The sequence below is a fragment of the Sus scrofa genome, chromosome 3, assembly GCF_000003025.6.
Source record: "Sus scrofa isolate TJ Tabasco breed Duroc chromosome 3, Sscrofa11.1, whole genome shotgun sequence".
Lineage (NCBI taxonomy): Eukaryota > Metazoa > Chordata > Mammalia > Artiodactyla > Suidae > Sus > Sus scrofa.
In genome coordinates, this window is record NC_010445.4 from 132336202 (window position 1) to 132358040 (window position 21839).

Sequence of the window (21839 nt, forward strand, 5' to 3'; positions counted from 1 at the left end):
GACTCGCGCTGGGGGGAGAGTGGATTAAACCACCAGGGAGGAAACCCAGGCCGACCAGGGAGCATGGCAACAGGTTAACTACTCTTTAGTAGGCGAGTAAGACAGGTTTCAAATCCAGTTTAAATTCTTCAAATTAATTTTTAATTTCACGTTGCCTATTTTCCTGGTAGAAATAAAATCTGCCTAGACGGAGTCTAAACTGCATTCCATTCCTTTTACTCAGGGGGGCACTTAACTGAATTCTGTCCGTTCTGGGGTCTCTCAAAAGCATTCGTCTTTATATTGAGGAATTCCTTACGAGAGAACTCAGGCGTTTCGATGCTGATGGACAAAGCTATCGTTTTTGTGGTTTTCTCTGAGGTCTCGAAGGCCACTGTTTCTCAGTTAGCTATTACTGAGGGTGCACAATGAACTCGACTCAAGAAAGAGATAGAAAACTCGGCTGACAAGCTGGGGCCCGGCGTGGCTCTTTGTTTGTCTCCCGCAAAGTCAGACACAGACGTCCGTCAGTATTTACGATTTTTTTCTTTAAGATAAAGAACTCCCCAGCCAAACTGAACACTGCGTCCTGGGTATCAGACCAGATAAAGACGGCCTGGTAGATAGATACGGGAGGCGGGGAGAAGCCGCCAGAAGCAAGCAGATGCCGGAGCGGGCTGGGGGGCCCCCTCGGCTGCCGTGGTCTTGTTCAAATCTGAAACCCTAGGGTTCGCAGCCTCCTTGAACCCTGTTCCCCCGATGGCGAAGGAGCGCGTGCAGCCAGCTGGGGCCCTTCCCCGGCAGCTCGGCCGGCGGAGGGCTGGCTAGGGTCACACACCTGGGCTCACCTGCTCGCCTGCTGTTCCTCGAGGTCCTGTTGTTTATTCAGAGGGGCTGTGAGTTCCGCGGGAGCCGGGCAGAGGGTGGCCCTGCATCCGGCTCACCTGAGGGATTGCCGCGGGCAGGGACCTTCTGCTGGGTCTGCGTGGAGCCTCGAGGAGCCCGCTGGGCGTGCTCATCAGAGAGCTGAGCGTCCCGGCAGAGCCAGTTCCGCTTGCTGTTCCCTCTGAGCCAGCGACTGGCGGTGGTGTCCTGGGCCTGCCTCCCCTGGAGTCCTGGCCTCATGCGAACCTGCTGGACACCCGAGGGCCGCCTTTGGCTCCGGCCCTGCCTCTGCCCCCTTTGTCACATGGGTCTGACAGACCCATGGGTCTGACGGAGCAGCCGCGGGTTCGGGTCCCTGTCACCAGTTCTCAGAACCTTGGGCGTTGCTGCAGAAATGGCCCTTGTTCCCGGAGGGTGGGTGGAAGTGTCCACCCTGAAGTGACATCATGCAGGACGTCATGTGCCTGTGTGACACACGTCCAGGAGCACCTCTGGGTGGCGGGGACTGTGCATTAGTGACTTCACCCAAGGCTCTTGTCGTGTGCCTTTAGAGCAACTTCCCTGACTCATCCAGCCCGAATTCTTCCCTTGCTTTTGAACCTCAAGCACATGGTATTCGGTCAGTCCTTTTGCCGTCTTTTGTGTGTGTGGCTTTTCCCCGCGTATGTGCGGACCTGTGCCGGGCCCGGGTCAGGCAGGACGGGGTCTGATTCCGCTGTCTGCGGCCCCCCCAGCTCTGGCCGGTCTGGGGCTGTCTGGCCAGGCTCAGCCAGGCCCTCCCGGGTCTCACCAGCCGCCGCTTCCTCTCACAGGCGGCTGGACTCAAACGCCCTTCGCTGCGACTGTGAGATCCTGTGGCTGGCGGACTTGCTGAAAACCTACGCCCGGTCGGGGAACGCGCAGGCCGCGGCCACCTGCGAATACCCTAGACGCATCCAGGGCCGGTCGGTGGCGACCATCACCCCGGAAGAGCTGGACTGTGGTGAGCCTGGGGCCCCGCCAGGCTCCGAGGGCTGGTGCGGGCGTCAGGACGGCGCGGTCCTGGGGGCGCTGGCAGGTCTGGGTTCTGGATCTGGGCGGTGGCCACCCAGAGTGGGCAGAGGCTGAGATGGTCCAGCTGAGTGACCACGGACTGCCCGTGCGGGACCCCTCAGTAAGAAACCAGGAGAAGGAGCTCCAAGTCAGATCTCACAGGGCAGAACCTTCCTTATACGTAAACGCCCAGGGAATTCTGCTTCTCTTTCAGTTTTAGCCTCTTTGGGCACTAAAATTCGCTTCTCCAAAGCATCCTCATTATGTTTAAATATTAAGAGCAAAATCGAGGCGCCCCCTTGTGGCTCAGTAGGTTAAGAACCTGACACAGTGTCCCTGAGGATGAGGGTTTGCTCCCTGGCCTTGCTCAGTGGGTTTAGGATCCGGTGTTGCCGTGATCCGTGGTGCAGGCCTGTGCCCTCTGATTGTCCTGCCCTCGTCTGGGCGGGGAGTGGTCAGGTGGCAGGGGGTCCACAGGACAGGCAGCAGTGCTGAGCCATGTGCACCCCCTTTGCAGGACCCCTCCTTAGGGGCGGCCGACCCCGACCTCTGAGCCTGCTGGCGGGGACGGTCTGGTTAACTCCCTGCGGCTGTCTTGGGTGGTCCCTTCCCAAGTCAGCTGTGACCCTCCCCCAGCCCGGCTCTGACCTTGTCAATAGGCCTGGGAGCAGAGGGAGTGGTGCCTTGGGTTTTCCGTGAGCACCTAGTGCCTCGCGGGACCCTGTCTGGGGATGGTGGCCCTGTCCCAAGTGTCCTGGAAGGTCATTAGTGGCTGCCTGTCCTCCAGGGCCACCTGGGGGAATGTGGGGGGGGGCTCCCTCCTCCACTCCGTCACCACCACCTGCTTCTGTCTGGAGAGAAGATGGAGAAACAGAACTTTCCCAGAATCCCCGAGTCCGACATAGCCGAGGAGCAGGTGGACACAGAGGGGACAGGTGGACGCAGCTGAGGGGGCAGGTGGAAAGAGGGCGAGGGGCTGATTGTGACGGGGTGAGCAGAGAGGCTGGTGGTGGCGCCGGGTGTTTGGGTGCAGAGGAGGGAGCCATGGGGTCCACGTGACATGGGGAGCGGGAGGCACGGGAATGGACGGGAACAGCCCAGGTTCGGGGAGTCATGGGGATGGGTGAGCTTGATGGGCTTCCTGTTGATGGCTGCGCAGTGACCGCCACAGGGACTGTTTGCGCCCGAGAGATTGAGGTGCTGTGAAGGCACCGTTCAGACACACGTGCACGGGTGCACATGCAACACGAGCAGGGGCGTCAGCACACGTGTGCTTTTTCTTCCCACCCGTGGCAGGTGGATGAGTACAGGGAGGCTCAGAGGGCTCGGTTCTCTGAGTTCCTTTGTTAGGAAGTGACTGGTCCATGGAGAGGACGGTCACCGGCAGCTGGTGCACAGGGGGGACGCCTCTGCCATCAGTACCTGGGTGGCCTGGGGGGCAGGGAGGACCTGGCACCGAGGCAGCCTTGCCCCCGGCCCGCCTGCCGTGGTCTGTCCTTTCTTTCCCGAAAAACCGTCACTCAGAGTGTGTCCTGCCCTCTGGGAGGGGGTGTCCATCGAGGTCATCACCAGGGCTTGTCTGAGGCTCAGTGCCGCTCGCTCACCGCAGTTCTCCGCGGGTGGACACTGGCCGCTGGAAAAGCTCCCTGCGTGGAGAGGCCCGCCTGCCTTTCCTTTGGGAGTTCGTGGTTTGAGCGTGTGGGAGTTTCTCTCGAACAGCAGGGCTTTGCTCCGGGTTCTTGTTCCCTTGACGCTTTATGACCAGGGAAGCCTGGGTTCTCTTTGGCGCAGAAAGGCCGCGGATCACGTCGGAGCCCCAGGACGCGGACGTCACGCTGGGCAACACGGTTTTCTTCACCTGCAGGGCCGAGGGCAACCCCAAGCCCGAGATCATCTGGCTCCGAAACAAGTGAGCGCTTCTGGGTGGGGCTCGGGCCCGTCTCCGCGGCGGCCCGTGAGCTCAGTGGTCGGCACCACTCTGCACCCCCGCCCCCGACACCCAGAGAGAGAGAAGCAGGAGGAGGACGCGTTCTTGCCGCATCCTTCCTGCTCTGGGGTCGCCCCGGGCCGCCTCCTCGCGGTGCTCGCCCCGGGGGCTGGGGGGTGGGGAGCGGAAGGGACGTGGGCCTCCCCCGCCCCCGACCCGTGCACGTTCTTGAGGGGGGCTCCTCACCCCGGGGTGTTGTGGGGCCCGGGGAGGCGAGGGGCGCCTTCCTGCCGGGGCCACGCCTCCTGCGGGGACCTCGGTGTGTCCTGGTGCTTCCAGAGCCCGAGCTGCCCCGTCTCCGCTTTGCAGCAACGAGCTGAGCATGGCGGCCGACTCTCGCCTGAACCTGCTGGACGACGGGACGCTGATGATCCAGAACACGCGGGAGGCGGACCAGGGCGTGTACCAGTGCATGGCCAAGAACGTGGCCGGGGAGGCCAAGACGCAGGGGGTCACCCTGAGGTACTTCGGGTCTCCAGGTACGGCGCCCTCCCCCGCCCCGACACGCACCTTCTCCTCTGTCCCCGGTGCAAAGACCGTCGCCCCCGTCTCCTGTCGAAGTGCCCGTGGCCGCGTTGGCACAAAGCCATAGGCGACCCCTGACCGTTGCTCTGGTCCACAGGCGGCCTGCTTGAGTGGCCAGTGGAGGTGAGCACTGCTGGGAGCACAGTCTGGAGGCCCGTGGACCCCGGGGGGCGCGCCCGCCCTGGAAGCCCCCTCACGCGCTCGTCCAAAGGGCGTCTCTCACCTGGTGCCGTTTGGCAATGGGGTCTCTCTCTGGCACTCAGGGCAGTGGTTATTTTAAAATGCCAGGAATCTAAATTTATATGCAAAATAGTGGCACCTGATCTGAAAAGACTGAGCCAAAGGAAGCACAGCCTTGGCCTTGGCTTGGCCCGGGTCCCACCAGGTTACAAAGCCCACTCTTGAAGTGGTGATCCGTCGAGCGTGGTCAGAAGAGGCACTGGCCTTGGAGCAGAGTCCGCCGGGGCTCCAGGCCTCCGTGGCTGCTGGAAGCAGCGAGGCGGCCGTGCTGTCTCCGCGGGTCTGTGAGGGCCCCTCCCCGGGGCCGAGCCAGGGTCTGGTCCCCCGTGCTTTGTAGCTCAGGGCTTTGCCGGACGCTCCGTGGCAGCAGTAACGGCGGGCACGCTTCGTGGTCAAGATTTAGCGCGAGACCTTCGTGTCGCTGGCTGAATCCCAGCCCAGGCACAGCCAGTGTTCCCGGGTGCCTGCCCGGCCCCAGCTGGCAGATCTCTGTTCAGAGGGAAGCGCTGGGCGTCGGCTGCAGCCGAGTCCAAGGCCTTTAACCCTGCGACGCTCCTGAGGGCGACACGGCGTCCAGCACCTTTGCAAGGTCACGTGCTGTGAACGTACCGCAGATAAGACAGGGCTCCTGGTGACAGAAGGGCTTGTGCTTGTGTGTGAGGAAGCAGAAAACCTCCGTGGGGCTTGTCAGAGGGCAGAGGGGGCGGGACGTGAGCGGCGCTTTCCTTAGAGGCCGCCGTGGAAGCGGGTCGGCTGATTCCTAGGCGGGAAAGTGCAAGTCTCTCTACGGCCAAGCAGTTCCGAATCTGAGGTCTTTGGATCTGAATTTGTGCCTCTGTCTCAGGAATAAGCGCTTTCTTTAGGGTACTGTTCTGAGCATGTTGGTGCTGCCCCCGAAGATACACGATACACGTGAAGGGTCTCCTACCCTCCGACGGGAAGGTCCCTGCCGTCAGGGAGCCGCCGGCGGTAGCCGTCAGCCTGGACCAGGGGCTCTGCCAAACCTGGCCCATTGCCCGCGTTTCCAAGAACTTTGAACAAAGCGTGCGTTTAACACTTTTACATGGCTGAGGAATGTAAGGGTAGTATTTCACCACCCCAGTCATTATACGAAGGTCACATTTCCGTGTCTATGAATTAAGTTTTATTGGCACACAATCACACCCAAAGATTTATGGCTCAAAAAGCCCAAAGCACACGTTCCGTGGCTGCTGGCAAAGGGTCGCCGGCCCCGTGGTGCAGATGATGGGAGCGCACTCCTCTGTGCGTCTCCGGGTCGCCGAGGACCAAATTCCACGCGTCACCGAGGACCAGCTCTGCGTTGTCCGTTCGGAAGCTCCATTTTGGGGCCGCACGAGTTTGCGGGGTTTCCTGTCCCGATGATTAAACTTGGGATCGCTCACGCTCCCACCTCTCTTGGTGCTTCTGCTTCAGGCGAATTGATTTATTCTGATGTATCCAGCTGTCTTTGGATTGGTGTTTGTTAGCTGTACCGTTTTCATCATTTTGGTCTAAACCTTTCCATATTAATGTACTTTGAATGTTTGTTATAAACAGAATGGAGCTAAATTAAAAAAAAAATTCAGTCTGACTTTAAAAATAAGTCCATTTACATTTGCTGTAGTTGGCAAGATATTTATAAATTCCACCTATTATTTTCGACTATTTATCCAACCTTTTCTGTGTTCCTTGCCTTATTTTGAAATCATTATTTTTCATCTTCTATTTTGACTTCTAGTTTGGAAGTTACATACCCTGTTTCTCTCTCTCTCTCTCTTTCTCTTCTTAGGGCCTGCAGCATATGGATGTTTCCAGGCCAGGGGTCCAATCGGAGCTGTAGCCGCCAGCCTACACCACAGCCACAGCAACACGGGATCCGAGCCGTGTCTGCGATCTACACCACAGCTCACGGCAGTGCTGGATCCTTAACCCACTGAGTGAGGCCAGGGATCGAACCCGCGTCCTGTCCTCATGGATGCTGGTTTTTGTTCCTGCTGAGCCATGACGGGAACTCCTGAGCATGAGTGGTTATTCCTTTGTACCGTGACTGTTGGCCTAGCCGTGCCTGTCCCGGTCACCTCCGGGTCTCTGATCCTTCCTGCATCTCAGCTCTTCTGCTGGGATCACTGTCCTTCTGCCCGAGGCGGGGGAACTGCAGGCTGAGGACCCGCCTGGGGTGAAGAAGCAGCAGAGCAACACGAGGTCTCTTCTCCTTCCAGATGCACAGCCCCCTGCCCCGGAGGCCTGCCCTCTTCTCTGCTTCTTTCTCCTCCTGGGGATGGAGCACCTTGGGGCCCGACCTAGAGTTTCCTGTTTCACTCCCCGCCCCCCGGAGGGGTTGGCGCCCATCTTTCTGTCTTCTGAGGCTCTTAAAGGCCACGTTTGCAATTTCGGGGCCCTGCAGAGCCTTCGAGACAGGCTCAGTTTTGGCTCTTGTCTCTGCGTGTTCATGATCTGTCACTAGATGCTTGGTAAATGGGGCTTCAAGCTGAATAGACAGAATTCTCTTGCCCGTCTCCTCTTCGCCTTCAGCCCACCTGCTCTGACGACTCGCCCTTCCAGGAAGCGGTGGCAGCGCGTGCAGGTGCACGCGGCCAGGGCCCCTCCTCACCCCTGGACCCGGAGTCTCGTTCCAGCACTGACACCCCCCCCCCCGAGGACTGCCTGTATGGCCCCACCAGCCAGACGAGGCCTCTCACCGGTCCCACGGGCGGGGGACTCGGAGTCTTTCTTTCCCACATCTTTTGTGCTCAGGGCTCCATATGGCTTCATCCAAAACCCTTTGCTTGTTTGCAGTTCTAGGAAATCTGGGATTTTTTCCCACCAGGGCCACATCCATGTCTTGTACTGTCAGAGTCTTGGCTGCCGCCCTGGGGTCAACACAGAAGATCCTGTAGCAAACTGGGCGGCTATTCATAGTCCAAGGAATAAAGGGCTGGGCGGAGCCTCACGCTGGAAAGATCAAGGTTTGGAAACAAAGCAGCTAGGATCAGTATTTTATTTCGGGAGCTTTTTGGATTGGAAATTATGGATAAGGCTGTAGACTCACAGAAACAACAGTAACAAAACCCCCCTTTTGTACATATTTTGTTTCACAAGTCTGTGCAGTAAATTCCTGGCGGAGTAATTTCTGGGTAAAAAGCAAAGGAGGGTGAAGAAATACTTAGTCTGACGCATGCGGCCGCGATCTGTCCGGGGACTTGGCCGCTGACCCTCCTGAAGTGTGAGACGCCTGCTTCTACGTATACTGAGCACACAAATGCAAGGATAAGGGCACAGGTTTTTTTGTTTTTGTTTTGTTTTCCCTGGATTTAGAGCTGAAAGATATTCTCTCAATATAGTGTTAATTTGCATTTTCTTTTTGTGAGAGAAATTTGTTTCTTTTTTCCATATGTTCGAAATTCCCTTTAAACACAATGTTTTTTAACCCATAAGAATTACTAGCAGGGTTTAAGAACAAGGCTGACTTTATAAATTTAGAATAAATAGGAGTTCTCATTGTGGCTCAGAAGAAACGAATCTGACTAGTATCCATAAGGACGCAGGTTCAATCCCTGGCTTCGCTCAATGGGCTAAGGATCCGGCGTTGCCGTGAGCTGTGGTGTAGGTCGCAGACGTGGCTCGGATCCTGAGTTGCTGTGGCTGTGGTGTAGGCCGGTGGCTACAGCTGCTATTAGGCTCCTAGCCTGGGAATCTCCATATGGCGCAGGTGCGGCCCTAAAAAGACCTAAATAAGTAACTAACTAACTAAATAAATAAATTTAGGATAAACAAAAGTAAGACTTTACCGTAGAGTTCAGTGCACGTTTTAAGAAGGAACCAGCTCTGACCGGTCAGCCAGGGCTGCTCAGGCTGGTTTGACCCGAGGCAGGGGACCCTTTCTGTTTGTGCATTTCTTTAAAAAGAAAACGTATGCAGTTGAGTAGATTTCTTTTCGTTACTTTATTTATTTATTTATTTTGTCTTTTTGCCTCTTCTAGGGCCACACCCATGGCATGTGGAGGTTCCCAGGCTAGGGGTCGAATAGGACCGGTAACCGCTGGCCTGCACCACAGCCACAGCAACATGGGATCCGAGCCGCGTCTGCACCCTACACCACAGCTCACGGCAACGCCGGGTCCTTGACCCACTGAGCGAGGCCAGGGATCGAACTGACAACCTCATGGTGCCTAGTCGGATTCGTTAACCACTGTGTCACGACGGGAACTCCTCTTTTCATTATTTTAGAGCTCAGTGGGGGAAATGAGTTGCATGAAAATAGAGGAACGTGAGCCGAACTGGTTGCTCACCTGGAGGACGCTAATTCAGAATTTGTCTTTCCTTGGGACAGCTCGCCCCGCTTTTGTGATCCAGCCCCAGAACACAGAGGTGCTGGTGGGTGAGAGCGTCACCCTGGAGTGCAGCGCCACGGGCCACCCGCCCCCCCGGATCACCTGGACCCGAGGCGACGGGACCCCCGTGCCCGTGGACCCTCGGGTGAGCATCACGCCCTCTGGCGGCCTGTACATCCAGAACGTGGTGCAGGAGGACAGCGGCGAGTACACCTGCTTCGCGGCCAACACCGTGGACAGCGTCCACGCCACGGCTTTCATCATCGTCCAAGGTGAGACCCTCGTGGACCGGCGCCCCCCCGCCCCCGGGGGGCTCCCCCCTGGCCCTCCCGTCCCAGAACCTGCTTCATCTTCTCCCATCACACCTGACGTCTCCCGTGAGACCTGGTGATCAGTTTATTTTCCAAATGGAGGCTCTGCGTGGTCCGGGCGTTGTGTTGGGGGCCGTTGTCTGCGTGAACGCGGGTGAGCGTGCTGTTTCACCAACGCGCGCGCCTACCGACTTCGTCCGTCTTGCTGACATGTTGGGATTTCCCTCGGCTCGATTTCTGGACCTCGGGGCTGGAGTCTGTGCAGCTGGGAGCCTTACCGAGGTGCACGTCTGATTTCCCTGATGGACACGATGCCGCGTTCACTCAGCTTGAAATCAGTTGCCGGAGGGGCGTCGTGGGGAAGTGCCGGGGCGGCGTCTGGGGGCAGAGTCGTGTCCCTCGTCCCTTCCGCCGCCCGCTCCAGCGGAAGCCGCGTCGCTGCCGCCTGTCCCGAGTCCGCCCGCACGTGGGACGTGCGGTCACCGCACTCGGCTTTTACCTTTTCCGGGTTGCGGTGGTTGCTTTTACAAAATGGGGTTCCGCGGCATAGATCCTCCTCGGACTGTGGTTTCCATCCGGGAAGGATGGAGGTACCCTGCCGCTGTGCACGGCGGCGCTAGACGGCATTTCGTACCATTTGCAGACACTAACTCCGGTTGAGGAGTGAGACGAATCTTTAGGTCAGTCGGCTTCCAGGAACCGAAACAGGTCTCCCGCTTTGCAGGCCGCTCCGCAGAGCCCTGAACCAACCGCCTTCTGCGCGGTTCTCGGCCTGACGCTGGCCGCACCCGGCGTGTGCTGTCCCTCGGCCTCCTTCCTTTTCACTGTTGGGCGTCTTCCGCTCTGCTCGGGCGCAGCCCCCGCGGTGGGGGTCCTGGCAGGTCGCGGCCCCTCGTTCCTGAGGACAGGGCCCCCTCTGGGGAGGAAAAGGGCGTTTCACCCAAAGCTGTGCTCTGACGTGTTTGCCACGTCTCTCCTCCTGGAAGCTCTGCCTCAGTTCACTGTGACGCCGCAGGACAGAGCGGTCACCGAGGGCCAGACCGTTGATTTCCACTGCGAAGCCAAGGGCTACCCGCAGCCGGTCATCGCCTGGACAAAAGGAGGTGAGGGGACCCCAGGACAGTGCCCCCCCCCCGCCCAGCACACGGACTCCTGGGCACATCCAGGGTGACCCGGGACTACTGATGTCTGGTCGTGGGCACCAGCCCTCGCAGGATGGTGGGGCCCGTCCCTGAGGCCGGGGTCAGGGTCTCCTCCAGGCCGTCTGGGCGCGGCCGTCGGTGCTGTGATCAGCGCCGTGAAGGGGTTCGATGGCGTGAGACAGTGCTTCCCGGAAGCGGGGGTGGAGTCCTTGTCCCTGCCTCTCACCTTCGCTCTCGCTTGTGCTCCCCGAGTCCCACAGTCCCCGCCGTGGGCCCTGTGGCTGCATCACACGAGTTCCTTGGCTGTGATCCCAGCTCCTTTCTCCGGGTGGGAAAGTGCCGGGCACATACTGTGGTGAAGGGCCCAGCCCCGGGTCCCTGGGGTGACAGCAGCCTGGCTGGGAAGGGGCGGTCACCCTGTCCCTGCCGCCCAAGGCATCCCCTCCAGGGGACCTGGGAGCTTGAGTGAGAGGAGAGCTCCCTGGCCTCCAGGGAGAAGTGGTCCTGCTTGGGGCGCTGCCTGTCTCTGAACACCTGCCCCCGCCCCTTCCTGGGCCCCGGCCGTCTGCTGGAGTCCCTGCCGTCCTGGCTGCTGCTACTTCGTCTCCCTGGAGCCTGTCTCTCCCTGCCTTCCCCGGAGAGCCTGGGGGTGGGGCCGTGTGCTGTGGGTCCCTAACGGCACCCCCCACACTGGCCTTTGATGAAGGGGACGGTGACGCAGCCCTGACTTGGGAGGACAAGGTCTGAGACCCTTCTTTCCAAAGTCAGAGTTCTGTCCAAGGTTCTGCCCGACCCCAGGCTCTGCCCGACCTCTGGGCTCGGCCTGACCCCGGGCTCGCCTGACACCCCACCCCCAGCTCTGCCTGACCCCCAGGCCTGTCTCCCGCCTCTGAGTCCAGGCGCACGTCCGCCTCGCTGAGGGTGCCCCTGCCTTTCAGGGAGCCCGCTGTCCGTGGACCGGCGGCACCTGGTCCTGTCATCGGGGACGCTCAGAATCTCGAGCGTCGCGCTGCATGACCAGGGCCAGTACGAGTGCCAGGCCGTCAACATCATCGGCTCGCAGCGGGTCACGGCGCACCTGACGGTCCAGGCTCGAGGTAGGTGCTGGGCCTGCGGGCGCTGCTCGGAGCAGAGCAGGGTCGGGCCGGGCTTCCTGCGCGTGCCGCGGCGTTTCCAGCTCTGCCCCGTGGAAGGCCCGCTCCCCTCCCGCTGGTCTGCCCTGTGGACCTGGCCTGAGGCCCCGTGTCTCCCTCCAGCAGCGAGGATGCTTGTTGTCGCGCGCGTGTGTGGCATGCAGGCTCATCGCAGCAGAACGGGGCTTGCTGCCCATTCGCATTGCTGCGGGGTCGCCACCTCCCCCCGGGCGGGGTGGGGTGGCTCTGGGCCCAGCAGCTCCCGCTCCCCTGGGAACGGACCCTGTGTGCTCACCCTGTGCTCCTCCCCGTTTTGGGCTGGGGAGGGGGTGGCCTGTGGAGGGGCCGGGCCTGGGTCTGCAACCAACAGGCTCTGGCTCTGCTCTGGTCCTGAGGGGCGGACCGTGGCGGTCTTTGTGTGTTGGTGGCGGGGGGATCAGCTCTCCCCCGTTGCCAGCTCCTTGGTCTCTCAGCCGGGCCCCCAGAGCCCAGGGCCATGCGGCTGGGTGGCTGCTGCCCGGCTGGAGGGCGGCCGCCCAGTCCTCTCGGGCTCCTTGGCTCCTGCAGCTGCAGCGGGAGGCGGGGAGGCGGCCTGGCCCAACCCGCGCGGGGGCTGTGCTCTCCTGAAGCTGGCGGTCAAATCACGCGTCTTCTGGGTTCTCGAGTCTCAGCACGGCCTTTGCCTTCCAGTGACCCCAGTGTTCGCCAGTGTTCCCAGCGACGTGACGGCGGAGGTGGGCAGCAGCGTGCAGCTGCCTTGCAGCTCGCAGGGGGAGCCGGAACCCGCAATCACCTGGAACAAGGTGCGGGCGTGGCACGTGGCCGGCGGGGCAGCTGGGCCTCCCGTGCGGAGGGACGCCCGAGGGGGTCCGAAGGGAGAGGGTGTGTGACGTCCTTGCTGATGGAGATGAAACTGGGCAGACCCAGAGCATGCTCCTACCACGTCCTTCTCGGTGACAAAAGCAAAGAAGCCCCTTGTGTTAGGTCCTTGGTCCCGTCACCACTAGGGAGGATTTTCTGTTGTTTCATTTGTCTGATGCTCTCGTGACACCGGTGCGGAGACGCCCACCAGCGTTTCAGCACAAACGAGGGCTGTGATGCGGCTCCTGTCCCAGAGGCTGCACCGTGGCTCCCGGGAAGGAAGTGCAGGTCCTGGGCCTGGAAGCCTCGGCCCCCCTGGTTTCCTCCCTTGGCCTGAACGTCCCCTGCCTCCACGGCGGCTCAGACTCCTGTCTTCTCCCCACTGGGAGCCCCGCTCTGCGCCACCCACCCCAGTACACATCCCACGGAGGCGCCCTCGGTGCCCCCGGCCCAAGACCCCAGGAAGTCCCACAGGGCGTGCTGGGCGTCTTGAGCTTTTCCGCATCTTGAGCTGGTAGCCGGTGGGCGGTAGCCGTCCATCCCCCGAACGTGCAGGGGGAGCTCTCTCCGTGCTGCACGGGGCTGAGCGCAGCGGCTGCGGCGTCCCCGTCCCTGAGGTCGTGACGCATGGCACCCCTCCCCCAGGATAAGCTCCTCTGTGTCCTGGTCTGACTTCTGCTCTTATTTCCATTTGCGCTGCTCCAGGATGGGGTTCAGGTGACGGAAAGCGGGAAATTCCACATCAGCCCCGAGGGGTTTCTGACCATCCATGACGTTGGGACGGCGGACGCTGGCCGCTACGAGTGCGTGGCCCGGAACACGATGGGGCAGGCGTCGGTCAGCATGCTGCTCAGCGTGAACGGTGAGACGGCCGAGGCTGCAGGGGACGGCGGGGGTCCAGGGCCCGGCCCGGCGGGGAGTCTGGGGGTTCGGGGGTTCTCAGAGAGGCACAGCCGCCCCACCCCCGGCCGCTCCAGGCTCTGCGGGCCACTGTGGTCTGCACGCGGGTGGCTTTCCCTACTCCGGATTTCCTGCCTGGCTCAGTGGTCACCCGCTCCCGCCCACGCTCTCCAACCTGTAATTTACAGTCACTGTTTGGCAGAAGCGCAGATGCAGTTACCGCTGTGAGTCCCGGCCCCTTTGCTGCCTTCTCTGTCCCAGGCGTGCGGCCTGTGCCCCCCCGCCGGGCATCTTAGGTCCTCCCCCTTGCTGGATCTGGTCGGTGGCCTGGAACCCCATGGACCCCGGCTCTGCGTGGGGCTGGCAGAGCTCACACTGAGCCCACGTCTGGTCCATCTGGGCGTCACCTCCGTTCTAGAATCACACATCCCCGACACACGCTGCGTGTTCCAGGGCCAGCAGGGTATACGGTCCACAGAGTCTTACAGTTGGACCCAAGCCTGCACTTGGTCTCCTTCAGCTGCCCCCACCCTAGCCCGGCACTGGAGCCCCCGCCCCAGGCCCCTCCCCTCCCAGGTCCTCTGCAGTCTTGCAAGTTATAGCTGCCTTGTCCTTTATCACGTGATTTTAACCTTAAGCATCTGCAGCTGCCATGCTGTTCAGGAACAGCTTCCAGTAGAATTTGTGATGCAGTAGCGTATGGTTCGGAGTGAAAAACAGAAATAACATTGGAGAAGGTACCCGTCTCAGGGGCGTAGTGTCTAGACATTACCGTGCGACTCTCGCGTGGATTTCTTCCGATAACCTGTGACCTCACGTTTCCTAGTTCCTGATGTCAGTCGGAACGGGGACCCCTTTGTGGCCACGTCCATTGTCGAAGCCATCGCGACAGTGGACAGAGCCATCAACTCCACGCGGACACACCTGTTCGACAGGTATGTGCCGAGCTGGCGGAACTCCAACCCGCGCTCCCGCAGGCTCTGGGGTTTAAGGGGGGCGGGCGATTCCAGGACCTGGCGATTTGACCTGTTCTGTGAGAATGAAAAAAAGCTTGTAATTTGAAAACCGTAAGCAGTATCGGTGCCCACTTTGCCGGGGGTTAAGATAACAGAAAAACAGGTCCTTTCTGAGTAGAAGCTCAACTGCGATTCACAAAATACAACATTTAAGAAAAACGTGGACACATTCTTTTGGCTTGTTGCTCCAAGATCTGGCAAAAGCAGAATATTTGATGAGCCGTCTGTCCGTGCCGGCAGCTCCAGGGTTTTCTCTGCCTCGAAGCTGGAATGGAAGGGGGTGTTTTCTCTACTGGTGGAATTAACGATCCGTTTTCAGTGTCTTTTGGTTTTGTCTCTTTTGTTGCCTTCCGCTTGGGATCAGTCAGGTACGGCATCTCGTGTCTGTAGAAACGTGCCCCAGAAACGCTCGGCAGCAGCACCCGTCCCGGCTACCGGTGACTCCTGTTCTCATTAATTTGTTCCGTTCTTCCCTTTTCCCCGCCATCGCCCGCTAGCCGACCTCGCTCCCCAAATGACCTGCTGGCCTTGTTCCGCTACCCGCGGGACCCCTACACGGTGGAGCAGGCCCGGGCCGGGGAGATATTCGAGCGGACCCTGCAGCTGATTCAGGAGCACGTGCGACACGGCCTGCTGGTCGACCTCAATGGAACCGGTGTGTGCCGGGCTCCCTGCCTCCCCAGCTAAGTGCACACGGGGCGGGGGGGTGGGGGTGGCTGTTAGGAAGACCCTCTCTGGAGTCCCGGCAGGTGCTGCAGGGGTGGGAGGTGACGCCGCCTTCTCGGGCCCCGGCACAGGGCCTCAGCCAGGAGCCTCTGCAGGGCAGGGAGGGGGGCAGTGCCCAGATGGCTTTAGGAGGAGGTGTTTTTCTGGTTGGCTCTTCTGTCCTTCAGGACTGAGACGCTGGCACTACCTAGCGGAGCTGAAAGTTGAGCAGCTGGGGAGGTGGGAGCTGCAGGCTGTCGGGTCAGCCTGAGCCCCAGCCCGGTGGTGCTGGGATCTGTGTTCTGTGCCTGCAAAGCCCCACCAGCACTTGGGTCTGTGATTGCTTCTCCCCCAGCCTGGGCATTTCACCTCTGGCTCCTTGTTGCTTCTGTACCTGGGTCTTCTGGACACTGCCCAGTGCAGAGGGGAGCCCACTCTTGTTTCCTTTAAGTGTGCATGACTCGGCCCTCTTGGGCTCTGAGACGCTCTAGAAATAAGGGGACCAGATGGTGGCCCACGGGGAGTGTGGGCCCCTGCGCCTGGTCCGGGAGCGCTGGGAGCAGGTGCAGTGTGCCAGCTCCTTCTGGGGCTGCTCTCTCTCTGGGTCCCGAAACCCGGCCATGGGGTGGAGGGTCGGCGCGTCCCTCTCGCCCAGGGCTGAGCCGTCTCCCGCCTTCCGTCCAGGTTACCACTACAACGACCTCGTGTCCCCCCAGTACCTGGGCCTGATTGCCAACCTCTCGGGCTGCACGGCGCACAGACGCGTCAACAACTGCTCGGACATGTGCTTCCACCAGAAGTACCGGACGCATGACGGCACCTGTAACAACCTGCAGCACCCCATGTGGGGCGCCTCGATGACAGCCTTCGAGCGCCTGCTCAAGGCCGTGTACGAGAACGGCTTCAACACGCCCCGCGGCATCGACCCCAGCCGGCGCTACCACGGGCACCCGCTGCCCGTGCCCCGCCTGGTGTCCACGGCCCTCATCGGCACGGAGGCCGTCACCCCAGACGAGCAGTTCACGCACATGCTCATGCAGTGGGGCCAGTTCCTGGACCACGACCTGGACTCCACGGTGGTGGCCCTGAGCCAGGCCAGCTTCTCTGACGGGCAGCACTGCAGCGCCACGTGCAGCAGCGACCCGCCCTGCTTCTCGGTGGCCATCCCCCCCGACGACCCGCGGGCGCGCAGCGGGGCGCGCTGCATGTTTTTCGTGCGCTCCAGCCCCGTGTGCGGCAGCGGCATGACCTCGCTGCTCATGAACTCCGTGTACCCCCGCGAGCAGATCAACCAGCTCACCTCCTACATCGACGCCTCCAACGTCTACGGCAGCTCGGAGCACGAGGCCCGCGCCATCCGCGACCTGGCCAGCCAGCGCGGGCTGCTGCGCCAGGGCATCGTGCAGCGCTCCGGCAAGCCGCTGCTGCCCTTTGCAGCCGGGCCGCCCACCGAGTGCATGCGGGACGAGAACGAGAGCCCCATCCCCTGCTTCCTGGCCGGCGACCACCGCGCCAACGAGCAGCTGGGCCTGACCAGCATGCACACGCTGTGGTTCCGCGAGCACAACCGCGTGGCCGCCGAGCTGCTGGCGCTGAACCCGCACTGGGACGGCGACACCATCTACCACGAGGCCCGCAAGGTGGTGGGGGCACAGGTGCAGCACATCACCTACCAGCACTGGCTGCCCAAGGTGCTGGGCGAGGCGGGCATGAAGATGCTGGGCGAGTACCGCGGCTACGATCCCGGCGTCAACGCCGGCATCGTCAACGCCTTCGCCACGGCCGCCTTCCGGTTCGGCCACACGCTGATCAACCCGGTGCTGCAGCGGCTGGACGAGAACTTCCAGCCCATCGCGCACGGCCACGTGCCGCTGCACAAGGCCTTCTTCTCCCCGTTCCGCATCGTGAACGAGGGTGGCATCGACCCGCTGCTGCGCGGCCTGATCGGCGTGGCAGGGAAGATGCGTGTGCCGTCGCAGCTGCTGAACACGGAGCTCACGGAGCGGCTCTTCTCCATGGCGCACACCGTGGCGCTGGACCTGGCTGCCATCAACATCCAGCGCGGCCGCGACCACGGCATCCCGCCCTACCACGACTTCCGCGCCTACTGCAACCTCTCGGCTGCGCACACCTTCGAGGGCCTGAAGAACGAGATCAAGAACCCCGAGATCCGGGAGAAGCTGCGGCGGTGAGCACGCGCGGGGCGTGAGCGCGCACGCGGGGGTCGGGTGGCCCGAGGTGGGTGGCTGCTGGCTTTGCGCCTGGATTTGCAGGGGGTGCCCCTGGAGCGGGGGCTTCCTGCCTTCACCAGCCCCCTTCCCAGACCCTCCTTGTTCCCACCGCTGCCTTGACACGGGCTCTCCGAGGGCTCCACTGCCCTCTCGTCTCGTGGCCGCTTTGCCTTTGCTCCGTCTTCACGGTATTCCGTCCGGTTTCTTAGAGTGGTCTTCGGTGGAGACGACCACTCACTGAGGCTTTTCCACTGTGAGCTCTTGTAGTTCAAGGCCACGGGTCACCGTATAGTCACCGTGTGTGCTCTTTTGCTTTCGAAAGAATTCTTTTAAAAGGGGAGAAAAGTACTGTCTTGTAAAGCCTCACTTCGGGTGTTTTCTGGCCTCTTCTGTGCACTGGCAGGTGAATCACTCGTTCTTAAGCCACGCAGCTACACCGACGTCAGGCGTGCTCTCCTCGGGGCCGGGCTGCGCCATCTGGAGAAAATGCCTCTTTACTCACAACTTCGTACAGGTTGTGAAAGAGCGACCACGATGCTTTTACACGAAGTTTAACATGTTCCAGTGTTTGCTTCAGTAACAGCCTTTTTAAAAAACATTTTTCTTTTTGGCTACACCCTTGGCACACGACAGTTCCTGGGCCAGGAATGAAACCGGGGCCATAGCAGTGACAGCACGGTGCCCTTAACTGCCGGGCCGCCAGGGAACTCGTACATAACTGTCGTGGGTTGCAGGGGACGTCGGTTCTCTTCCATCTCTCTCCCGGTTCGGGACCTTTGTGCTAGGGGCGGGGTGGCTGCCAGCTGGTGTTTGCCCTCTGTGTGTTTTCTTACGCTGAACTACCCTGCCTCTTCCTGTCCAGACTGAGGCGGTCTTTTCCCCAGTGATCTGCCTCTTCGCTCCACTTATTTCAAACCGTTGGAAGCCACTGGCTCCCAGCTCAGTGCTACGGGCCGTCAAGGCTTCCAGTGCCGGAGGCCCAGGGGAGACGGCCTGAGCTGCCCCCCCAAGAGGCACGGGTTTACCCTCCTCCGTGTCCTATCTGACTCACCCGGTGCCTGGGAAGGGTGATGACATGACACTGCGTGCCCCCACTGTCATCAGGGAAAGAGAGGCTTTGGATGGGGCCTAAGGGATCATGTGGTGGCACCTGTCTCAGCGGCGCCTGGTCTGAATTCTTTCCGTCTCTGGGAGCACGTGGTGGGGTGGGGATGAAGCCTGGGCTGGGAGGCTGCAAGCAGGTGGGTGCCTGGTCTCAGTCTGAGGTCGGCACCCCAGCACGAGGTGGGGGGCTGCCTGTGCTGGCTGATAAGTCGGGGTGGGGGCAGAGAGGGAACCCCACCCGGCAATGGGGTGTCTGCTTTGGGAAAAGACCGCCTAGGCAAAGAACCGCACCTGCAAGGCTCTTCGTGACTGACTGTGTTTCCATCTGAGCTAAAATTCAGTGTGAACATCCTTGAACTTGGAGAGTGTGGCGAGCGTGTCCTTGGAAGGACCAGATGGCCTTGCAGCAGCTTTGTGCTGAGCAGGGCCGAGGATGAGGTTGCAGGCTTTGTCCACCGCCAGCACCTTTGTCCCAAGGAGGTGGATGGTGCCTTGGCCACAGGACGCGCTCAGAAGACCCAGTTCGGCTTGGGTGGCACTGGAGGCTCAGCCCTCGTCTGTTGTCTGGTGGGCCCCGGGAATCAGGAAGGATTAGGTCCGAGGGGCTTCAGCAGACTTGTCAGTGCCTTACTTCTACATGTGGGTTTCTACGGAACTGGAAGAATTTGATGAAAAAGTCTGTTTTTGACCATTTGAACCGTGCTGTTTTAATCTTTGGTACTATTTGTACTTAGTAAAATGTGTCTTCATAGCAAATACATTTTCAACATATGGTAGGATCCCAGTTCTGTTTTGAGAACTTGTCTTTGCCTGTATGTAGCTTATTCTTCATCTGTCTCTACCACAAAAAGATCAGAAAGGTGTGCTTTTGGATGCCAAGTCTCTGAATAGTCAGAAGGTATGCTCCTAATTTCCTTCCTTGAGTTTTCCTGGCTTCTCTAAACTTTGTGTAATAAATACATGCGTGTCTTCTATCATATCTATATGAACAGAGTAGGAAAATTTCTTTAAAATGTAACAGATGGATGCTTGAAAGAAATAACAGTGCATTTTATCCGTTAGGGCCCGAGTGGCGTCACTTGGGGAGGGAGAAGGGGAGGAGGGTTTTTGGTGAGTGCCGTGCTCTCTGTGCCACGTGGCTCTCTGCCCTCTCATAGGTTGTACGGCTCCCCTCTCAACATCGACTTGTTTCCGGCCCTCATGGTGGAGGACCTGGTCCCCGGCAGCCGCCTCGGGCCCACCTTGATGTGTCTGCTGAGCACACAGTTCAAGCGCTTACGAGACGGGGACAGGTACGTGCAGGTGCACCTGCCACCAGGTAACTCCGCGGGCGGCCGCCTGCTGGGCAGTGTTCTCGAAAGTGGCCTCTGCTGGTTTTCGTCCGGGTGTCTCGGTCTTTGCTTCCTAAGTGGCTTAGGGCGGCCTCGGGTCCGTTTTCAGTGGCGCCTAATTGACCCCCTGCCATCTGTGTGGAGTTGCCGACACCGAGTCGAGGCCGGGTGTGGCCGGCCCCCGCGCGCTCTGACCTTGTTCCTGTTCGGGACGCAGGCTGTGGTATGAGAACCCGGGGGTCTTCTCCCCCGCCCAGCTCACCCAGATCAAGCAGACGTCGCTGGCCAGGATCCTGTGCGACAATGCCGACAACATCACGCGTGTGCAGAGGGACGTGTTCCGCGTGGCCGAGTTCCCCCACGGGTACAGCAGCTGTGCCGAGGTCCCCCGGATGGACCTCCGCGTGTGGCAGGACTGCTGTGAAGGTGGGCGTCCGGTCCCCGCACTGGTGGTTTGGGGGGAGCTGCGGGAGCTGCGGGAGCCTGCCTGGCAGTGGAAACGGAAGCGAAGCAGGCGGCCCTCGCGGGGTCCTGCAAAGCGGTGGGTCCACACCGTGGACCCCACGGAACCTGCAACAGTCATGAGTCTGCAGACTTCCTCACGCCAAGGGGTAGGACCTAGGGGGAGAGCGGCGATCCCAAGTGAAAGCAGCAGGAAACACCATCTCAGGGCGGTGTGCTCCTCGGCTTTCCCAGAAGCCGGCGGGTTTGGTTTAGAGCCTGCGAATCTGCAGCTGCAGAGACGCGGGCAACAAGAAGCGTGTCAGACTCAGATGCCGTTTCTGAAATTGGCCGCCACGTGTTCTAATTGTCTCCAATGGCCAGAGAAACCTGCCCTGAGGCGCCTGCTGCGGAAGTGGGGGGAGCTTGTTTTGTTTTAGCTTCTTTTCAGAACACATTCTGACTGGTTTATCAAGGTCACAACACGTTTTCACACGTCTGGCGGGAGCTTGATTCTTGTGTCTGCAGGAGATTGTTCTCGCCGAACATCCTTGAGAAAAGCCAGTGCCTCTTTTCAGATGCAGAAGCTGCATTGTTGACAACTTTGCCAGATTCCCTGTGATGGTTAGGAAGGAGCAGAGACAAGTCCTCTGTTTTTTGCTCCACAAATCCAAAGTCCGAGGAGAGACTGGACCTTGGACCCAGGCTCTGTCCTTTGTATCACATCTCAGAGCCCTTGCTGCTGTCGGCGGGACCCGTAGAGAGATTTAGGCACTTGAAGCGGTTTCTGACATCCTTTCATTTGAGTATTTCTCCCTTTAAAAGAGCAGGCATGGCCCTAAGCTGAAAAATGCTTTATAGGCTGCATCTGTTTTATTTTAGCTCAAAGCCGTATCTAGAAAATAGCAGAATAAAACGAGTTAATGCGTGAGCAGACCCCCTGTCGATTGCTGTTGACTTTTCAGTTCCTCGTTTATAAAAGGCTCCTCGCAGACTTTCTTGAGCTGTACCCTCAGTCGCCTCGGTATCTGTTTAATCCGACTGTGGAAGCAGCACACACGTGAAACCTCAGAAGCCGCTCCTCGGGGGTTGCGGTTGCTCCCTTTTGCCCAGAGTTGTGACTTTCAGCCCCTCTGTGGGGGCTGGTGAGTCCAGAGGGAAGAAGACACACGCAGGCACACGGGTTGGAGCTAATGGTCGGAATTACTGACGTGGTTGGGAGACTCCTGTGTGGGGCAGGACGGCAGCGCACGGCCCAGAAGCTGCGCTGGGGGCCTCAGGAGGTCGCAGGGATGCAGGCTGCTCTCGGGGGAGGCGGGGAGTGCGGCCGCCCCCCAGCCCCAGCCGGCGGCCGCCCCCCAGCCCCAGCCGGCCTGAGTGTCCGCTCTGTCCTGCGGGAGAGGCAGTGCTGTTTGCCAAGATGCTCGCAATCTCCCCGCCGTGAGAGTGGCCGCCCTAACGTGTCTGCACCTTGCTCTCAGACTGCAGAACCAGGGGCCAGTTCAACGCGTTTTCCTACCACTTCCGCGGCAGGCGGTCCCTTGAATTCAGCTACCAGGAGGACGGGCCGGCCAGGGAGGCGGGGCCTGCAAAGATGCCAAGGTACTTGGGAGGCCTGCGCCCTGCGACCTTGTCCCTGGCTCAGGGACGTCCCCCGTGGCCGCGCACAGGCCTCGGGAGCCACG

At 60.3% G+C, this 21839-nt stretch overlaps 1 protein-coding gene across 4 annotated transcripts in view; it reads left to right on the forward strand.

Annotated features, from left to right (window-relative positions):
* Positions 1–21839, forward strand: part of PXDN (peroxidasin) — a 56566-nt gene that overhangs the window by 29914 nt on the left and 4813 nt on the right. For all 4 annotated transcript variants that reach the window (XM_003125405.6, XM_005662789.3, XM_005662787.3 and 1 more), the window contains 14 exons: positions 1677–1846; positions 3688–3805; positions 4193–4362; positions 8979–9251; positions 10277–10393; positions 11371–11529; positions 12256–12368; positions 13132–13288; positions 14153–14261; positions 14840–14997; positions 15732–17235; positions 19540–19674; positions 19931–20139; positions 21636–21756. In XM_003125405.6, coding sequence (XP_003125453.6) covers positions 1677–1846; positions 3688–3805; positions 4193–4362; positions 8979–9251; positions 10277–10393; positions 11371–11529; positions 12256–12368; positions 13132–13288; positions 14153–14261; positions 14840–14997; positions 15732–17235; positions 19540–19674; positions 19931–20139; positions 21636–21756 — 3513 coding nt within the window. The remainder of the gene's footprint in view (positions 1–1676; positions 1847–3687; positions 3806–4192; positions 4363–8978; positions 9252–10276; positions 10394–11370; positions 11530–12255; positions 12369–13131; positions 13289–14152; positions 14262–14839; positions 14998–15731; positions 17236–19539; positions 19675–19930; positions 20140–21635; positions 21757–21839) is intronic.